Here is a 19,883-nt window from a genome sequence, read left to right on the forward strand (position 1 = left end):
ATCAGCTTGCAAAGAAAAGTGGTTATGATGTACATTTGTTATGCTACTTCTGGACAAAAGCAATAGCACTGTACATTGTCAGTGGGCTTCTCTTTTCCTTTTTCTTCTTTTTTAATCTGGTTTCCTAAGAAACAAGATTTGTGTGGTTGTGCTCTCTGCCTCTGTTTGTACCTGACAACCTTTGCACAGAGGGCTGCTTTCTACCAGCTCTCAATGATGGGGAGAAATTCCTTGCAAGTTTATGAAAAGAAACAGCTGAGCAAAGTGCTGCTGCAGAGGAGAAGGTGGCCAGCAGCGAGCCCAGAACTTTCTAGCCCCTGGAGAATCCACTTTGGTCACCATCCAGATGGGAAGGGAAGGCACGGCTTCCATGTTTCTCATCCTCTTGCTCACGTAACAGCTACCGAACCACTGTCAGCTGCATAGTGCTCCTCTCTCCTGCCAAAGCTTCCTTCTTAGCCGCTTTATCTGAGGGATGTTGCTGTCAGGACAGGCAGGGAAGGGCTGGAAATGCTCTCTGGTCTGCTCACCATTTCCGCAGGGTGCTGTCATGCACTAGCAGAGGATCTAGGTGGTTTGTAGCAACCTTTGAGCAGCATCTCACTACCCTGAGGGCTGCACGTAGGGACTGTGCCTAGGTCTCTGCCCTTGCAATGCAGGTCTCTCTGTTAGCAGATAAAGTGACATCTTAAATGCTGTGAGAACATAGCAAAGGACAGCTGATAAGTTCCATTGGCTCAATCCATTTTATCACTCTTCCCTCCTGCAACTAATGGCTATTTTGCTGTCGTTACCAGCAGATCGAGGTCTTGCTGTGGCAAAAGCTGCTGTAACCCAGGCATCCCTCTTTTCCATAAACCTGGGATCACCTTTCCCTCAGGCAGCTTCCCTGTGGTGCTCGGAGGAGAGCAGTAAGCTTAAATAATAACCATACAACAAAGAAAAGCACATGATTCCTGCTGCCTCTCAAGAGAGTACGTCCAGACCCCATCTGTGTGTGAATAGTTGGAAGGAAGGTGGGTACAAGGGCAAGTGTGGAGGAAATCTCCTCCAGGCTCTCTCTTTTCCTGAGGAAGCTGAAGCAGTGCTTGCCAGTGCAAAGGGAAAATCCCTCAACTTGGCTCTGAGCTGGTTCTTTATCAGGAAGGCATTACCTGGGTAATTAGCTCTGCCTGTGAGTACAAATGTCTTTGGCTCTGTCATCCATGTGAGCCCAGGAGGAGATGTTTGCTGAAGCATCCCTGTGCTGCTCCCGTCGTGCACAGCCACAGTTCAGTGAGGAAGCCTTGTCCTGCCAGCTCGTGCTGTAATTAAAGTGAGCCTTCTCCACCGTGTGCTCTCCTCTCTGCTCTTGTGATAATCAAGTGGCTCTGGCTGTTGCGTGATGAAGTTTGCTCTTCATCCCCCATGGGACAGCTCCTCTCTTCTGATCTGGCCGTGCTTGTGTAGCAGCAGATATTGGTGCTTTGAGGTTGGTATAACCACATCCTGGTGTTTCTTCCACAGCAGTAGATGTGGTTTGCAGTCAGCTCACTCATGAGACAATAATCCTCACTCATCTCTCCCTCGTAGCATCCTTTGAGGAGTTTGGGTGACATCAGTAGCTCTTGTTCCCTCTGTTTCCGTCCCTAAGAGCTATTGATCCTCTCGGTACCTTCCTGCTCCCTCCAACCTTTCCCTAGAGCCTGCCTTCAAGCATTGATGCAGCTTGGGAGCTGTCAGCAGCAAATTGCATCCTCTGTTTCTTCTTTTCCTAAAGCTCCTTGCTAGAAGGCAGGTAGGACTCAAGGTGGGGTAGGAGCAAGGAGAGCAAGGTTGGACAGAGCCTTGGGCAATATGGGCTAGTGTGAGGTGTCCCTACCTATGGCAGGGGGTTGGAACTGGATGAGCTTAAGGTCCTTTCCAGCCCAAACAATTCTGTGATTCTGATTCTCCCCCAGGCTGGTGATGGTTAGAACAGGAATAGGTGTACCGATTCCTTTGGGTTTTCCCACACATTTTCACTATGGAGGGATAAAAGTGGGGAGCATAGAAAGTCCTCCAGGCTTGGTCCTGGCTGTTCTTTGAGGTGGTTGCACACATCTTGCATCCTCTTTCAGCAGACCATGAATCATTTGGCTGTGTGTATTGGCCGCAGCACTGTGCTAAGTACAAGATAAGCACTCTGAGTCTGTCTCTCAGCACTGTTGTTTCCAACAGTTGGCTCAGGAGCTGCCAGGCAGGACTGAGAACTACACAGTGTCTCTTCTCAATTACATCGGTGCAAATCCAGAGGATTTCAATGGATCAGCACCAAACCCAACAATCCTTCCAGGGAGCCATGAACCTGGCTACGGATGGAGCACTGATGGGAGCTGGGAATCCTGGGGCGTGCAGTGGCATCGCTGCCAGGAAAAACAGCTCGGGAAGGAGTTTGCTGAAGTGGGTTTGGTGACCTGCTCCTGGTGTACATGTTGAAAGCAGGTAGTGTGCAGGGAGCCTGCCTCCGTGGTATTAATGCAGAATTCCTTGGCCTTTGTGTCCTGCAGCAGTCCTTGCTTGATTATATTTTGCAGGGATCACTCCAGTGTGAATTACACATTTGGATGCTTAATGAATAGGAGTAAGTACCAATTCTGGAGGAGGGAGGGAGTGACCGTCACAACTCCCGGGAGCACAGGCTATTTTCCTAAGCAAATTGTACCATAAGCTGGTTTCTCATGAAATATTTATCTGCTGGACCACTCGGGGCTGTTGGAGTGGCCCTCAAAAAGGTTATTAACGCAGAGAGCAGATGGAGGCACAGAGACTGCTTATTAAATTCACATTGCCTTTTGCCACTATGCTAATGCCAGTCTGGATGGCAGAAGAGATTACCCTGACCCTCTCCCACAGCTCAGCTGCCTTCCTGGCTTCACAGCAGTGCCAGCATCAATAAGGTATGAGAATGGAGGGAAGCCGTTGGCAAAAACCACTTCCTTCCCTGTGCTTTCACTGTGCTCCTGTACAGAGCTGGATTCTCTGTTTCTGATGGTGCAGGGATGGATGCCCACAAAATATCTCATTCACAGCCTTGGGAATGGTGTTGGATCACACTGCAGGTGCTCTGTGTTGCTCTGGCAGCATGGAAGAGGTTTATGAGACTAAAGAATAGTGCCTGGGAATAGCAAAGGTGTCCCCAGGCAGCACAGAACTGGTGGAAGGGCTGTGTCCATGTCCTATTCCAGGTCTGTGAAGTAGGTTGCAAGGGTATTCACTGTATGGCCATGAGTCTCCAGCTCTTTTGCTTCCTAGACCCTTGGGCAAAGCAAAACATAAGGTGGGTCAGCCTTGAAGTGGCTCTGACATGAAGCATGGCCATAGTATCACCCAAACCAGCAGGTACATAAGGTCAGCTCGAGGAAGCCACCTCTTCCCTGAAGCTTCTGCCCCAAATGCAGAAATCTTGATTTATTTAAATTGGACAAAGAAAAAGGAGCCCAAACAACTTCTTTTTCAGGGGAAAAAGATGAATAAAACCAATGGTTAGCAGTGCCTTTAGGAAAGCCTGGGTCAACATGTATATGTGAGTCTGTTGTGGCCACCACTAACCAGGAGGCCTCTAGGTTGAAAAACAGACCTGAGCCTGTCCCTGATGCCCAGCAGATTCCTGTGTCACAGCCATGAGCACTTTGGCTCTTGTTCAGTTTTAACACTGCTTTTCCTTCTTCCTTCAGGCCATGAAAGTCCTCTCCAAAAAGAAGCTCTTGAAGCAGTATGGATTTCCACGTGCGTATCTCACATTAGAGGTCTGCCTGTTGTCCTGAGCCAGGAAAAACTCTGTAGAAGCCTTATCTGCAAGGACTGCAGAGCCTGGCCTAATTTGAAAGCTGCCCAAGTAGTTGGGGGCCGGTTAAAATGCAGTGGGTAGTGAAGGCAAGGCACAACCACAGGGAAATTCAGTGCACTGGTAATTAGGTTCCTGGCTTTGATATTGAGTCTCTTTGAAGTGCTGACTCTTCCATCTTCACCATCTATGAAGCCTAATTAAGTACTGGAAGTTGGGCAGGATAGACCCCCTCCTCCCCAGGGGCTCTTCTACCCTGTCAGGTAGCACCTGGCTCCGGTGGCTGGTCTGTGGGATGTGGCAAACAGACCATGCTGGGAATCTGGTCTGAATGGGGCTTTTAAATCTCAGTTCCAGTTGGAGACTGTAATGCTTTGGGATGATAACAAGGTGATGAGATCTTCCAGAATAGCTGGAGGTATCTGCATGGGGGGGCAGTGGCTGTTTACTCCTTGCATGCCAGGTGCTGCTGAGAAATGAGCTGCTCTTCACCACGTTATCCCACTTGCAGGTCGGCCACCTCCCAGAGGGTCCAAAACATCCTCTGGAGAGCAACCAAAACCCATGGCACCACTGGAGAGAGTTTATCAGGAAATAGCCATATTAAAGAAACTGGACCATGTCAACATTGTTAAGCTGATAGAGGTGAGCTGCTCCTCCACCCTACACAGAAAAAAGTCTGGTTCTTTTCTTCCTTCTTCAACTGCTCCTACTTCAGCCAAAATTGGTTTAAAATAGTTATTCAGAAATTTAGGCTGGTGATACCAAGGAAGGTCATCCCCATCCCATATGTCAAACTGACATACTTACCTTGGCCTTTGGGCTGGTGCCCAGGAGAAGGCAGCTAGCTGTGCTCGTGGAAATACCAGCAAGCTTTGACCACTGAAACCTGTGTGTAGCCCAGCCTGGGAAGGTGCACAAGTGCAAGGCTTTGGTGTTATTTTTGTTAGTGGCTGAGGTCAAGTTAGGACAAGCAGTGCCTTTACTGGGAGGCTGTTTCTCCAAATACAGGCAGAAGCCCAGATTTTTCTGGAGACAGGAAAACGTGTCCTTCAGAGCCGTTCTTTCTGCCGGAGTATCTCAACACCAGCCTAAGGCATTCTCAGTGCTTTGCAGCTCAGCACAGGGTACAGGGAGCAGGAAAATATTACTTTTTATTCTTCCTGCAGTTTTTCTTTTCCCCCTTTCCCCTTACCTCTCTGTTATCCATTACAGGTCCTTGATGATCCTGCAGAGGACAACTTGTACATGGGTATGTGATGTACACTACCAGAACTGTCTGGGCTTAGACACAGTGATGCAAGTAGCAGGGCTTGGGGTCAGTACTGAGAGAAAACTTGTACCAACTTCAGCAGACTTATCCTTTCTGAAAAGTTAAATGCCTCGAAAGGCAACTGGGATGGAAGGGCCCCTTGCAGTAGAGTAAGGCAGCCTTATGTCTTTGTACAGCTGTGCACATGCCCTTGACATGGGGTCACAAAGAAAGATGTGACAGAGGCTCTGCCCTCCCCTGTGTATATGTTAGTTCCAGCCCTAGAGCCGGGAGAAAAAGGAAGGGTGCAGGATGGTTTCTCATCCTCCTGGTATGAGTTGGCCTCTCCAGACTCTGCCTGTGGGCAGTGGATGGTGATGGTGACTCTGGAAAGCAGTCTGACTCCTGCAGAGACACTGAACATCCCACTGAGGTCCCCCTACAACAGCAGCACTGAGGTGCCCTGCGAGATGGCCCAGAGGAGGGGAATGGCTGACCCTCTTCTGTCTCTGCTTCCCTGTAATGTTTCCTCATGAGACAGGCTCAAAGGTTGCTTCTCATGAAATAGTTATGGGATGCTTTTGAAGCTGCCTGTGAAAGGGGGCTCTACCTCGCAAATGAAGCTATTTGCTTTTGAAAGGCCCCTTTTCCCTTTCAGCTGAAGCCCCAGTGGCACTCTGGGAGCATCTCAAAGCAATAGCCAAGGCTGAGGCATGTGTGATGGGGAGGGCAGCTGAGGCCCTTGTTTAAAGGCCTGAACTAGGGATGAGAGAAGGGGAGAAATGAGGTAGCAAGCTTTGTTGAATGAAAATAAATGCATGAGGAATTCGAAACAGCTGCAGCAAAGAAGAAAACAACAAAAAAATCCCCAAACCTCAAACCCCAACCTGTTGTGGAGCAAGATTTCAGAACTGGCAGCAATAGCAGCCGGACAGGTGGGAAATCTCTTGGTCCCACTGGGGCTTCTGGGGAGGATGCACTGGTCCCTGGGCAGGGGGCAGTGGTTGTGTCTCTCTTGTCCATGCCTCATCATTTCTTTGCTCCCATTTGCTCTGCCTGGGATCCCATGAATGGTTCAGACAAAGCAATGAGAAGTCAATGTCTCTGCAGCTCTGTCAGCAGCAAGAAGTTGTGGGTGCTCAGCACTGCTCAGGACTGAGCCTTCTGCAAGTGGGCTTCCTCCATCCTCCTGCTGACTCAGCCAGTGAGAACTGCACCTTCCTCCTTCCAAAAATGCCCCCCACTACAGAGCAAAGCTAGAGAAAGTGGAGTTTGCTCTTTGCTAGTTACTGCTGGCATGAAGTACTGCTGTGAGCACTCTGCTGCATGCTCTTTGGGAAGAAAGCAGGGGATGGAGGGTGCCCATAGGAACTGGGCAAGCTGCAATGCCAGACGATGGTTGAATATTGAAATGCTGCCACAAGCTGCAGCTTCTTCAGCCTGGAGAGCAAGATGAGCCAATACAGGCTGCCTTGTTGTGTCTGGACCTTCAGCTGGTCCAGCACTGCAGGTGGAAGCAGGGCTGCCTGGTGCTCTGGGGAAGGCAATCTGACTGGATTGCTTGGGAGATGCAAAGAAACCCCTTAGTAATTCCTGAGGAAAGAGCTCTCCTACTAGATAAACCAGATCCTTCTCCTGTTTGCAGGAGATGGGATCAGAAAACCACATTGCCACTGACCCTCTCATCAGACACAAAACCTGATGTGCTCTACAAACCTCAGCTCACACCAACAAATCCTCTCCAGTTGCTCCTGCCAGGGAGCATTTGCTTCTGACAGCCATGTAGCTGTGCTGCTGATTGACACAGCAGAAATAGAGCAACATGTTCTTACAGCAGCTCACTCAGCATCAGCAGTTTAGCAGAAATATCACACCAAACAGCCTCCCTGGAGGTACTGAAGGAGCCAGGACTCACATAAGCACTGGGAGCAGCAGAGATGTGGCTGATAAATTAGCACCCACTGCCTCCCTGCGTGGAGCCGGCAGGGGTGGGAGATACTTGTCTTTGCTGAAGAGATGAATATTTTCATTGACATGGGTGAGGGAAGAGAAGTGAGTTGGAGAGAAATTGATTTTGCAGGTATGGGAATGGATGTGTTTTGTAGGTGCTGAAAAAACAAATAAGGCCAGTCTCCTCTTCTGATTCATTCATGGTTTGATTTCCTTTCCTTGCAGTGTTTGATCTCCTGAGGAAAGGGTAAGTAGCCCTCCTGGGATTCCTTCTGTCGAGAGTTCTGGTGTTCATCATTAGCTTCCTAGGTGAAATGGAGGTTTGATACGTGCAGTGGCAAACTGCTCTCTGCAGGCCAGCACAGAGGAGGCAAAATCCAGCTGTTTTGCTCTGTCACAGCATGGAATGATGTGGTGAATCATGATGGGCTGGAGGGCATATCCTCGTGCCAGGCTTTGATCTGGAAAACAAATTGGAAGCCAATTCCCTATCAGGTGCCTGGAAGAAAAGGTTTTAATAGCAATACTCTGCTGGATAACAGCCACATTGTGCCTTCCTCTGGCACAAGGGGTCTAAGGTTGCATCAACACTGACTTGCCACCCATTGCCTTACTTACTTTGCCCCTACCACTAAGGTGGTGTGGGAGGCTGTTTTGTTTTTCCATTGCAGAAGAAGTGATAAGGTGGTGGGAGTCTCCTCACTGCTTTTTGCTACTCCTGCACTGACTCTGCAGCCCTGCGAAGTCACAGAGAGCTCAGGGGAGCTGTGCCAGGATTGGGGGAGATTCCCAAAAGGCTTAATTTTCCCTCTGCTCCCATAAGCAAGCCTCTTGCAGGCTGCCAGCTCCAGCGGGTTGCTGGTGAGAGGCTCCCCAGTCTCCCTGGTGACAAGGCTGATGTCTATCCTGTAGAAGAGGGGGCCGAGGGGAAGCTCCTGTAATCAGCTGTGACCAAGGAACGTGCAGTGTGGCTTGTCCGCCTCTAGCAGAAGGCAATTAGACTCCATTAGTGGCTCTGCCAGTCCTGCCACTCGCATTATTTCTCCCTGCTTTCAGCAGCAGGAAAATGTGCGTGAAGAGGGAGGGAAGGCAATGGCAGGAAAATGCAAATGGGAGATGGTCATCAATCAGATGGGCAGCAGGGGAGAGGGGAGCAATGCTGCAGGGAGGATTTGCTGCTGGGTGCTAAGGGGAAGAGCCACAGAGCCTGGTTCTCTCCCTGGGTCAGAAATGGGCTCTTCACCAGGGTTTGGTTGCAAGGACAGTGTCTCAGAAGCACTCACTTAAATCCAGCTCAAGTCAGTGGGCATACGTCCAAATGCAAGGTCAAGCTGCTGAGCACAAGTAGGATTAACCCCCATTGCAGTTAAGTCCTTACCTCCTGCCATTCTTCCTCTGGGGAACAGAAGATGCTGACTAGCTCTTACAGCCTCTTTGCCCTCAGGCACAGGCAGAGGAGGGGCTTTTAGAGGATACTGTGCATCTCTCAGCAGTGGAAAGCATACAAAGGGAGCATACAAAGGAAGGGAGAGGAGAAGCTGACCAGGTAACCTTGGCTGTTCAGGGCTGAATGGCTGATCCCTGAACGGCTAAATAGGTTTTCAAAGCAGTTTAGCACAATGCGCTAGAAACATTCCCACTTAACCTTTGAGCCAGGAGTTTGTGTCTGGATTCTGCCTTGCTTTAGGCGAGCTGCATGCTGATGTTGCTTCAGGACTGAGCCCCAGCAGACGTGACATCCAGTACACAGCAACGGGCTCTTCCCCACTGCTGCCTGGTACCTCCCGGTGGTGCTGGTGCTCACAGCCATGAGTAGCTTTGGCAAGAAACCCAAGGCCAGATCCAGTTTTGTTCTTTCACTCTACTTTTCCCACTAGCACCCTGAGTGAATAGTATTTGCATTATTTTGTGCAGCCGGCAGCAGTTAATCCTGATGGTGACAAGGGCTCTGTGGCTCACGCTGGCTTCAGGGATTGTGAAAAGCCACTCGCCGCCTCTAGCTGAGCTCACTAACCTCGGTGTCACCATGTCCAGAAGGGATGGCTGTGCCTCCGTCCCATGCCACAGCACCCAGGATCTATTGGGACTGTGGCCTTCAGTGGTGGGGATGTGGTGATGGAGAATGTGAGACTCCTCCAGTAAGGAGTGTTACTGCCATTCTGCAAAGTACTTCGTTGCTTTCCCTCTTCCTAACAGGCCTGTCATGGAGGTACCAAGTGACAACCCCTTCAGTGAGGAGCAGGCTCGGCTCTACTTCCGAGATATCGTCTTGGGCATCGAGTACTGTGAGTACCACCAGCACTGACAGCAGCTTTGCAGAGCCTCCTGCTCAGCTGGGGAGAAGCCTTTCGACTCAGTTGAGCAAGAAAGGTCCCCTCTAATTGCATGTGATGGGGTTTGCAGTTGGTGGTGGCCCTCCTGAGCTCAGATTTACCCAGGCAGTATCACAGATGTCGGGAGCTGGCTTTCCTTGGAAAGGACATTAGGAAAATAGTTGCTTTCTTTTTTCTTCTGTTTATCTCCTTCTGGAGAGTGTCTTTGAAGGTAATAGCAGAGCCAGAAAATGGGTGTTTGCAGTGACATGGACTGAGCCAGTTAGATACAGCTGGAACAAAGTAAATAGGGCCCAACTTGGATCCCCTGCTGCTCACTCATCTTAGGGCCCTGCCTATATCCTCACCTGAGCTACTTGCACTGGAGCAGTTCGTGCACAGGGTGCTGGCAGGACCCATGTGGCATGGTCTCATGTGCGAGAGATACCCATGAGCTGGCTGGTGTGCAGTTACTGCTTCTGTACCAGCTGGGAGCATTGTGAAACTGCTGGTGAGCTGCATTTGTCTCTGTGCCTGTTTGATTCTGCTGTCCTCCTTGTAGACAGCCCTTCTGTAGAGTTTGTGATCTCATCATTGACTGCTTCTTTTGCACACTGATGTACTAAAGAATTGACCGTGGTCAGATGGCTGAATATGAGGAGGAAGAGACAATGCAGATTTTGCAGAAGCAATTCATGCCTTACAGATCTATTCGTTTTCCAGAGGAGAAAACAAACGTGTAGATAAGATGATCCTGTTACTTAATTGTGTTTTGACTGCCAAATAGCTTTTGATTAGATCCATTAACATAAAGAAGCTCATAAGTCTCTTTGGATGAATGGCCTTTTGTGGATTAATGACTAAACAGTCAGGAAAGTAGGAATACAGCTTTCACAATGAAGAAAAGTCACTAGTGCAGTTAAACAGGAATCCATATTGTGGCCTGGGTTGTTCAATGTATTCCTGAATGGCCAGTAAAAGGGTAGAGGTTGGTGATGACATCTAATTATTCAGAATGGTCATTGTTAGAACTGACTGTGAAGTCTGGCAGGAAGATGCTACGATAGCAAGGGATGGAATGATAACAATTCATTTTTATCAGTTGCTGACTGCAGGGTAATGCATGAGGGAGAGAAACACCACTAAAGATACGTGCATCGTGATGGGCTCTGAATTAGGTATTCTCACTCAGGCTTCATTCTGGATGGTTCTCTTGGGAATGCCAGCCCATTACTTAGTGCCATTCAGCAAAGCTAACAGGGTTTGGGAAATTATTGGGTATGAAATAGCGAAGAAAACAGAAAATGTCCTTATACAGTGATTTGGATCTGTAAGACTCTTAAGTACAGGCAAGGGGTACCTTGAATATTTTGTGCAAGTCAGCTCAACTTGTCATAGAAACAGCTCTCTAGAACTGAAAAAGGCCCGAGAAGGATGATCAGGATGGTGCTGGAACATCTCATGTACAAAGACTAAAGCTCTTAAGATTTTAAAATGATTATGGGAAAGTGTAATGTGACAAAGGCTGATAACATCCGAACTGTCAGGGAGGTGATGAGCAGGGGATGAATCTTCTCTGTACCTAAAACCACAAGAACTAAGGGGCAGCAAACAAAATAATGAGGTAGCCAGTTTAAACCAGAAGGAATTACCCTTTCCAGCTGTTTCAACCTTAGGAAATAAGAACCTGCTCCTTTAACAAACCAGAGGGAATTGTTTTTAATGTGCTTTCAAAAAGCCGGCGTGTAGCAGCATCAAACTCCAAAGTAACATTTCATGCTGCTGTAGAGCTTTGAGCCACTTCTGCCTCATTTCATGGGTTTCCAGTGGCCCCTGCAAGCTTTCACGCTTCCAAGCCAGAGCAAGCCCCTCACTTTAAGGCTTTTGAAGGCTCACCTGGTTTCAGACACCTGCACAGAAAAGTCTCTGAGCATTATAGACCTTGCTGAGGCAGAGGAAGGTGGTCTGCAGTGCCCGGGTCCATCTCCACACCGCAATACAAACACCACCTCTGGTTTTGTCTAAAACAAGTGGGTGGAAATAAAATCAATGTTTGCAAGCCTGGGACAGTCCAGAAGCTTCCAGGTGCTGCCGGAATCAGTCAGGAAGTTGGTGGGAATGTGTATATGAATGAGAAGCTCAGAGTTGGAAGGGTAAAGACTGCAGCTTTTTATATTCTCATTAGCATTCATACTACAGCAGAACCTGCTTGCCTCAGCTGGGAGAGCCAAGCTCTGCTGTGCTGGATGCTGCTGGCGTTACAGTTCCTGCTCAGAGCAGACTTGGAGTTTTGAAGATAGTATTAAATAAAAGTAAAGTGTGGGTAGTCCTAGGCAGACGGAGTGAAAGTGGGTAATAAATTATAGGATGCCCAAGCATTCCCAGCAACAGGAACAATAAGATGCTTTATTTTGGGCTAGTGAGTAACCATTTATTTCATTAGCAAATGGAAGTTAAAAATGGTGTTCTGGCTAAATGCATGGCAATTACTATGTGATTAAGAGGAAAATCACACCAGTTTGTGCACACTGAAGGAGAAGTGTTGCCAGGCAATGCAAAGATTGCAAGGTAATTTTGATGTAAGCATACATAATTGTTATGTAATTTGGGAGGCTCAATAACCATGCAGCTGCTTGAAGCTTGCAGTCATCACAGCAGCAAATGCATCGTTGCTGCTTGGGCTTTATTGAATTACAAGTTGCAAACTCCTGTTGGAGCCTGCAAAGTATTAACCCAGGGCTGTGCATTGCCCTGAGTGCAGATGGGCTGTGATGAGTGGGAAGGGGCTGCATGGTGGGAGACATGGGCTCACCTTTTAAATTACTAGTGGTGGCACATGGTCCCTGGCCACCGTGTGTCCATGGGGACTAGGCTGCACTGGTTATTGGTGATGCTTGCCTGCGGTGGAGGCCTGTGAGAGGGCTGGCTCTGGGCAGAAGTGTTTGGAGGGAGGCAGTGGTCATGAGAGCAGAAATATCCCATGGTGGTTGGGAAGACTGGTTTGGGCATGGTGAGAGGCAGGGACAGAGCTCCCCCATTCAGGCAATGGCATGGTCCCAGCCTCATTCATTAAGCAGCGAAGAAACGGGCAGGCTCAGTGTGAGAGCCAGGGAAATCCACCCATGGTAGAGAATCCCCTCCTCTGGCCCCCAAACTGCTGAGAAATACTTTGAGCTGAAGTACCATAATTTAACTGGTTCACATGTTCTGTTTCTTGTATTCCTGTCTTAGACCTTGGCTTTGTTGTGTGGACTATGTCAGGAGTTACTTAAACACATGCGAACTTTAACTCCTATCCTAGTGAAATGGGCCCTACAAAACAAAGTGCTTTTGCTCCTGCTTGTAAGCACAGACACCCCCCCATTACTGACAGCATTGCACACACCCCCTCGTGTGCTGGGGAGACAGGCTGTTGTCTGTGTGTTGTAAGTGCTACTGAAGTGGTAATTTCAGAAGGTACTTAAGTTCTTTGGATGGCAAAGTCTTCCTGGATTATTTGTATCATTGACTAAAGCATGTGCTTAAGCATCTCTGTGAATTGAGGATATGCGCAGTTACCTCCCTTTCCACTTGTAACTTCCCTCTAGTAGTGCTTATCTGGGGTTATTTAAGCTTCAGTCTCCCTTGTAGTAAGGCAAACATTGCTTTCCCAATGAGCAGAAATTGGTGTGCTGGCTAGTGAATAGTCACTGAGGGAGTTAGCAGCTGTGGCAGGAGTCAATCCTGAAAGCTGGAAGGTGAATTCAGGGCTGAGTCTGATCCTGCAGGTTTCAGTGTCTTGGGAACAATCATGTCATCTCTGTGCCACCCCTGGGTTATAGACCTCTGTCACATCTTCATGGGTGGCTTTTCAAGGCTGTTCTAGTCTGTGCCAAGTGGCCTTCCACCCCTTTGACCATCTGTTAGAGAAAGCTTGCAGGAGCTGACATATCCCTCCCCACAACAAAGCCTAAAGGTTTGCTGGACAAAGATACTCTGCTGGTTTACTTCAGATATCCTGGATATGGTGACACCCAAATACAGGTTTGACTTCTCAAAGGCAGTAGAATTTCATTCTGGACTAACTCATGGTGACTTACATATAATAACTGGACAGTAAGTGGGTTTGACTGAAGGAGAACTTGGTGTCATGCCAGTTTGCTTTGGCAGATGAACAGTGGAAACCGGTACCAGGTGAAGCATGTAATGGGAGGGTTTTCTTCCAGTGTCAGGCTGCTGTCTGCTGGACAGAGATGTTTTCTTGTTGTGAGCAAATGTTTGGTTCAACACAAGGAGTAGATACTTTCAACTCTTCTGCAGTGGCAGATGTATGTGGGAGCCACAGGAGAAGTTGTGAGCGAGAACTGTATTCAAAAGACTTGAGGGATATGCCAGGCGGGTATCCATCCCAGTTTGGTTTTAGGACTGGGACACAAGTGGCTTCTTTCAGTAAGAGCCTAAGGAAGGAATAAGAATAAGCAAAGGGAAGGTGTGTCTGGGCAGGTAGCCTGGCCGTGACACTAGCCAGGGACAGATACTTAGCGCAGAGCATGCGTACAAGCTTGACCCAGGGGAAAACCCTGCTCACTTGCACAGTGAAGATGAAGCATAGTGACTGCCCCTGATGCTGTTCAGCTGCCAGCTCAGTGTTGTATTCAGCTCACAAGAACCTCTAACAGTTGCTGTCAGTGTGACTGAAAGGAAGGAAAAACATTATTTCCTGTATTCTCTGCAGAAAGTGCACGGTTTCCCTCCTGTGACTGTGTCTAAGGAAACTAAGGGTGGCAATTCTGGTCCCCTCTGCAGAGGAATGCTTGTCTCATCTGAGCTATTGGGTTGAAGGGAGAGTCATGACACACAGGTAAAGCCATTGGGAAGTTACTTTTCCAGCAGCAGCTCTCTGCAGGGCATCTGTATGAATCCTTGTGATGCTCTGGAGCCCTAAGTGCCTAATATGCAAATCAGAGCTGGCTTTTCTGAGATGAGACTTAATCTACTTGATCATCAGGATGTGAGTATAATTTCCATTGTCTTAAAAGGAAATTTAAGCTAATAAATCAATAGCTGAGTCAACACAGGCTTGTTTCTTCTGAAAATATCTACTGCAGCCTAAGCCCAGTGTGAGTGCGCTGAAGCATCAGTGGCGTAAATGGGTTTGATCTGGTTTGGCTGTTGGCAGAGGCAAGTTCCTCAGACCTCATGTTGGTGTGGGCCAGCAAAGCCGGGACATGAGTCTGTGAGGGAGCTGCTACATGCTCTGCTGCCATTCCCAGCAAGCTGCTTGATCTGTCTGTGCCTCCGTTCCCATGTGGGAAATAGGGAACTGCTCCTTCTGTGCTCCTGCCTCTTGCCTGCACAAGTTAGAGCTCCTCAGAACAGAGCATGTAGAGGTGAGGACTCTCGACTGCAGCTATAGCTGGAAGGTGCTGGGTGTTCTAAATGACAGCACCAGGAGAAGAGGGGCTGGCTTGTGTTTTATCATGTGCAGACAAGCTCTGTTTAAATGATTAAAACAACCAAAAACCCTTTCACATAGCCGCAAGTGTTTCTGATACTGGTCGAAGAGGGCTTTGTGTAAGAGTGAGAGTAATGAGCTGGTGGAGCAGATCAGAGAGATGTGCTAGAGCCTCTTAAGAAAGATCAGGCCATTTGATTTGTGATGCTGTTTGATGCAGTTATGTAAGTGGCTGTGCTCAGGGTTAGAAGCAGCCCATGGCACAGAGTGGCTGTTCTGGCAGTACCTGCTGCACATACCCTGCTTCCAGCTTTCCCAGTGATCCCTCAAACAACATTGGCATGTGTGTAGCTATGGCAGGAAGCTTGTCCCCTGTGACCGGTGATATGTGGTGTGCTCGTATAGGCTGGAGGACAGGTGTAGAAGAGCAGCCTTTAGCAAGGCTCTACCTCTTCTTCCGCTTCCCTATTGCTTCCTACTGGCTATATCCTATCCCTGTCACATTTGCCAAGAGTACGATGGTCAGCAGGTGCTGAGGATGAAGCATAAATGGAAACTGAACTCTTCCAAAGTGCTGGGCAGTGCTGGATGTTGGGATCCCCCTTTTCAAGTGGCAAAGCTTTGATGGATGGAGGAAGAGAGTGGCAGAATAGTGAAGAGAGCTGGGATCCTCACCCCAGCTACACAAAGCTCCTGCATTGAGCTGAACATGAGAGGGAAGGTGTTCTCCTTGCACAGCCCACTACAGCCACAACCTCTGTCTCTTCCTCAGTGGAACACTGCAGGCAAGTACAGAGGCTTGCTTCGGAGAGCAGCATTCTGTCTTAAGCTCTGGATGGTGGTGCAGCAGTTTTCTTGGGAGGGTGTTAAATCATTTCTTTGCTACAGGGGTGATGTGAGAGTAATACTAAGCAGGCTCTGCAGTAGCACCATATGGATTGCTTTTGCCCTTGAATGGGAATGGGATTCTTTCTAATCAACTATAATTCAGCTTCAGACTCAGTGAATAATAGGATGTGTCAGTGCATTGCAAAGTTTTATATGGATAATTTTTAAATGACCCAAGTTGGTATTAGCCTGTTGGAGGCCTAAGGTTTCCAGAAGGGAATGCAGTGAAAAGCACCTCTTCTAAAAGGACCAAGGGACAATCTCTCTGTTTATAGCTCTTCTACCTCTGCTCCTTCTTGGTCTTCTCTGGTTGTCAATCTAGGCAGGCAGTTCCCAGATGTTTGCTTCTGAATAAAAAGGAAAGCCTATTTAGTCTCTGAATGGCTTGTGGGATCTAGAAATGAGGAGCATTTGTGAAGTGAGTTGCACATTGCAGGAAAAGCCAAGGACTGAACAGCAAGAAATGATGTGTTCAGTGGAGCTCTGCTAACAGGCAGTGATGAAGCAGAGAGGCAGAGCAACAGGAAACACGCAGAGAGGCCAGGCAGGGCTGTGTGCTGCACTCACAGGTAGGAGCCATTGCTTTCTTTTAATACCATTCCCAAATCACCCGCTGGCTTTTCAGAGATGATGCCCAGCATGTGCCAAAGCAGTGTCCTCAATGGGCATGTTTTGTGGCCTGGAAATACAAACTAGCTGCTCTCTCCCTGGATAGTCGGCATCCAGGGTGTTTGGAGGCTTGGAGGCATCTGGATGGCAGAGTGCCCTGAGGCAGCTGTGACAGCCACTTGACATTAAAGACACGCTGTCTTGTTATCCAAGGGCCAAGCATGAGGAACCATGTTTGTGGTGCTGATGAAGCAATGGGAGAAGTGGGTACAGATTGCCTGAAACTGTTGAAAAGATGTGAGTAATCCAGGTGTGCTGCTGAAGAGGCTTTCAGGGTCCATACTGGGACAAGGGCTGCCTGAAGGACCAGCTTTTCATGGAGCTCTGGGTACCTTTCTTTCTGCCCCTCTTGGGAAGGTGTGAAAGCAGGAGCAGTGGGCAGCCCCAGCGTGGCACACCCCACATCCTCATTGCTCTGAGGAACTCTGAATTACCTTGCTTTATACTTAAAACTCCAGACTATTGTATTCATGCTGCTAATAGCAACTGACTTAAAATACATTGCAATGGAGAAACAAAGTCCTGAAAAGCCAGATTTTCAGAGGCCTTTTATTTTGGGCAGTTATTTCATATGCTCTCAAATTTGAACACCCAAGCATGGGTTCATCCCAGCTGCTACAGGCAGCAGGTGCAGCATACCTGCAATTGTAATGCAGTGTCTGTAATTGAGAGGAAGAGATGGTCCTTTCCCAACTGCTGCTCACAGCCTGGGTGCTCTGAATCCTCTGAGGCTGTATCTCTCCACCACATAGCATTAGCCTTCAGGCCACCTTTTCTTAGGTGTTTGCACTCCAGGCCTGAAGTCAGGAGACAGTCTAAACTTTTAGGTGTGATTTCCCTTGTTTCTGAGCCCCACTGGGTGAAACATCACCCTGAGATGGGCCTGGTCAGGCTTTCTAACACAGGCTGTGATGACAGTGTCATACACGGGCTCTCACCTGTCCTGCCTGCTTCGTTCGTGGGGTGGCTCTGAGGTTAGCAAACAAGTCTTTCTAATGTGCTGTGGGATCTTTGCCTCGATGATGCTCTAGAAATCCATGGGATTGTTGTTCAGATGCAAATAGCCCTGAACTACTGTCACCTTTCCACTGAGGTGAAGGATGGATCTAATAAAACCGCATTTAAGAGTGCTGCAGAATCAGACTTTCTCCTCAGGGCTCTGTGATATCTTAACAGTGTTTCATTTTCATTACGAAGAGGTATTGATCTGTTCTTCGAATTGGGCCTGTCAGCACAGAAAGCACAGAGCATCTTGGAGCCCAGGGAGGTTGTTCCTGTGAGCTGCTGGCCTCCGCTTTAGGAGCAGGATCCTTTCCAGGATTTTTGACTTTGGGAGGGATGCAGACAAGTACATTTGCATGGGAATGAGTGTGGTTCAGCTGTTGATGTCCTCCTTGTGTGTGGTAGGTGGGGCCTGGAAGGGGTCCTTCCCGAGGAGGTCATGGGTTAGTTTAAAAGAATAATCCCCAAACCCTGATGGAGCAAGTTTCGCTGTTACAGAGAGTTATTTTGGTTATGCTTCTTTAAAGCACATTTGGGGGCTTTATGCAGGTGTTGAAAGTGCTTTTCTTTCTCTTTCTGTGACTAACACAGCCCTGCTCCTGTTTGCTAGCAGCTGTGTCACAGTGTGTCCTTAATCCCAAGGACAGGAAGAGTGTTTTGCTTCTGGGGCCTCTGGTTCTGGCTTGCAGTGAGGTTGAATAGCAATCCTAGCAAAGGTCCCTTGCCTACCTGCTGCTCTTACATCTGCAGAGGGGAGAAACTTGCTCCAGATGGTTCAGGCTGTTGACATTAGAGGGTTAATTTGTGCTGGTGTTTAACTGACTGTGGCTGTCCTGCTCTCCTTGGGTGGCTCTGTGGGTCCTGTGCCTTCTGTACAGTCATCAGCTGTCTGGAGGGTATCGTTAGGCTTTTATTTCTGAGATGCTTAGCTCTCCCTCTGGAGTTCTGCAGGGATAACACCACCTTTCCCTCTGCACGTTGTAATGGAAATCAGATCACACTGGTTTAACAAGTACCTTTCCTGCAAGACAGCCTTGTCCCCAGCTCCTTCCGCAGCATGTGGCAGTGATGCTTGTGTCACTGCAGGCACATCCCACTGCTCGGCCTGTCAGCCTTTGGCCAGCCCTGCTGAATGAATTGCTCCCTGCCCTTCTCCCTGCAATGCGTTACCTGCAGGAGATCTGCACTTGCAGCAGGAGTTGGTGGGTTGGGAAGTTTTTGTGAGCTTAGCTGTGTTTCTGTCCTCCGGAGGAGCAGTCCTGCTGCCTTTCTGCAGCTCTTAAACAAGCCAGGTTTTTCTGTTGCTTAGGAATGATTGTGGGGGCATCTTTTACTCTCTTTCTGCAGCCCTGTATTGTACTGAGCTGTACCAGTGGCAAGGCACAGTGCAGGAGAGGATAAGACTGTGTGTTTTGCAGCCTGAAGCCCATTTTGGATAGCTGTGCAGGGGAGGACACCCACAGCAGCTGACACACTGGGACTGTAAGCACTGTGTTGCTTCAGAGCAGAAAAGAGATTTCAGGTTGCCTTCATCAGGTTAGCAGCTCCACTCTCAAATCATCTCTTGGCAGACATGAGCTCTTGCTCTTACAATTGTTGCAGCTGTGATGGAGCCTTGTTCACTTACACCAGCTGGTGCTCGGTGCACAATTCCTGTCCCCCATCCTTCTGCCTTCATGGCTGTGTACAAGGCAGCTGGATTAGGAGGCGGTGGATTTGGAGATAGCAGAGGTCTTTGGAGCCAGCTGGCACAAGACTCATTACTCTCACACAAACAGCAGCATGGTGCCTGGTTGGACACTGCTGCTCCTGACCTGGCCAGCCACTTCCCTCTGCACCCATCTCTTTCCCATCCTGGTGTCTGATTTAAACTGTGTGCCAGGTTTGCAGAAGCACCTGGCTGACATTGCACTGCAGAGCCCTGGGATGTGTCAGGCTCACTCCTGAGATCACAACCTGTGCTCTTCTGCCCTTCAGGCACTGTGCAGTAGTGGTCAGACTTTCCCTAGCACTCCCATCAAGCACATGGATGTTCTGGACTGGGAAGCACAAATGTTCATTGACCCTAGTGTTTGATGGCTTTGATTTTTGTGAAGGATGTGTTTCTTATTTCTTTGTTCAACATTCGATATTGCTTCTGTGCCTAACAGCCAGCAGTGCCCAGACCTGCTGGGTACCAGGCTGAGCTGGGCACTGAACAAACACAGAGCAGCTGGCAAACTGTCTGCATTTTCCCTCTGCTTTTATTAGATTGCACGAAGGCAGAGAATGTGTTCTACAAAATAAATAGTTATTTGGTATGGGAATTGCTTTATGGGTTTGGTTTGGGATTTTTACTTTCCTGTATGGAAGAAATAATAAGAAGCCTAGAGTACCTGCTTGCCTAGTGTAACTCCCTCAGTTTCCACACTTAGCTCCAGGGACGTACTTGTGCCCTGTATTTATTGTTTGCTTTAGAGGCACTGGGAATCTTATCCCTGTGGTATCAGGCAGACACCTGCCTGAAAGGCAGCTCATCATCTCCAGAAGGAAAACTTTGCTCCCCCTCACTTGTTTTTCCCTCTCCCTATA

The 19,883-nt window shown here is 48.5% G+C and overlaps 1 protein-coding gene across 1 annotated transcript in view; it reads left to right on the forward strand.

Moving 5' to 3' along the window:
* CAMKK1 (calcium/calmodulin dependent protein kinase kinase 1) overlaps window positions 1-19,883 on the forward strand; it is a gene marked incomplete at its 5' end in the record, with an annotated part of 53,563 nt that overhangs the window by 15,199 nt on the left and 18,481 nt on the right. The window contains 5 exons of the mRNA XM_080630164.1: window positions 3,696-3,747; window positions 4,317-4,450; window positions 5,021-5,057; window positions 7,233-7,254; window positions 9,204-9,292. Coding sequence (XP_080486290.1) covers window positions 3,696-3,747; window positions 4,317-4,450; window positions 5,021-5,057; window positions 7,233-7,254; window positions 9,204-9,292 — 334 coding nt within the window. The remainder of the gene's footprint in view (window positions 1-3,695; window positions 3,748-4,316; window positions 4,451-5,020; window positions 5,058-7,232; window positions 7,255-9,203; window positions 9,293-19,883) is intronic.

The sequence above is a fragment of the Psittacula echo genome (genome assembly GCF_963264785.1).
Source record: "Psittacula echo genome assembly, chromosome: 15".
NCBI lineage: Eukaryota > Metazoa > Chordata > Aves > Psittaciformes > Psittacidae > Psittacula > Psittacula echo.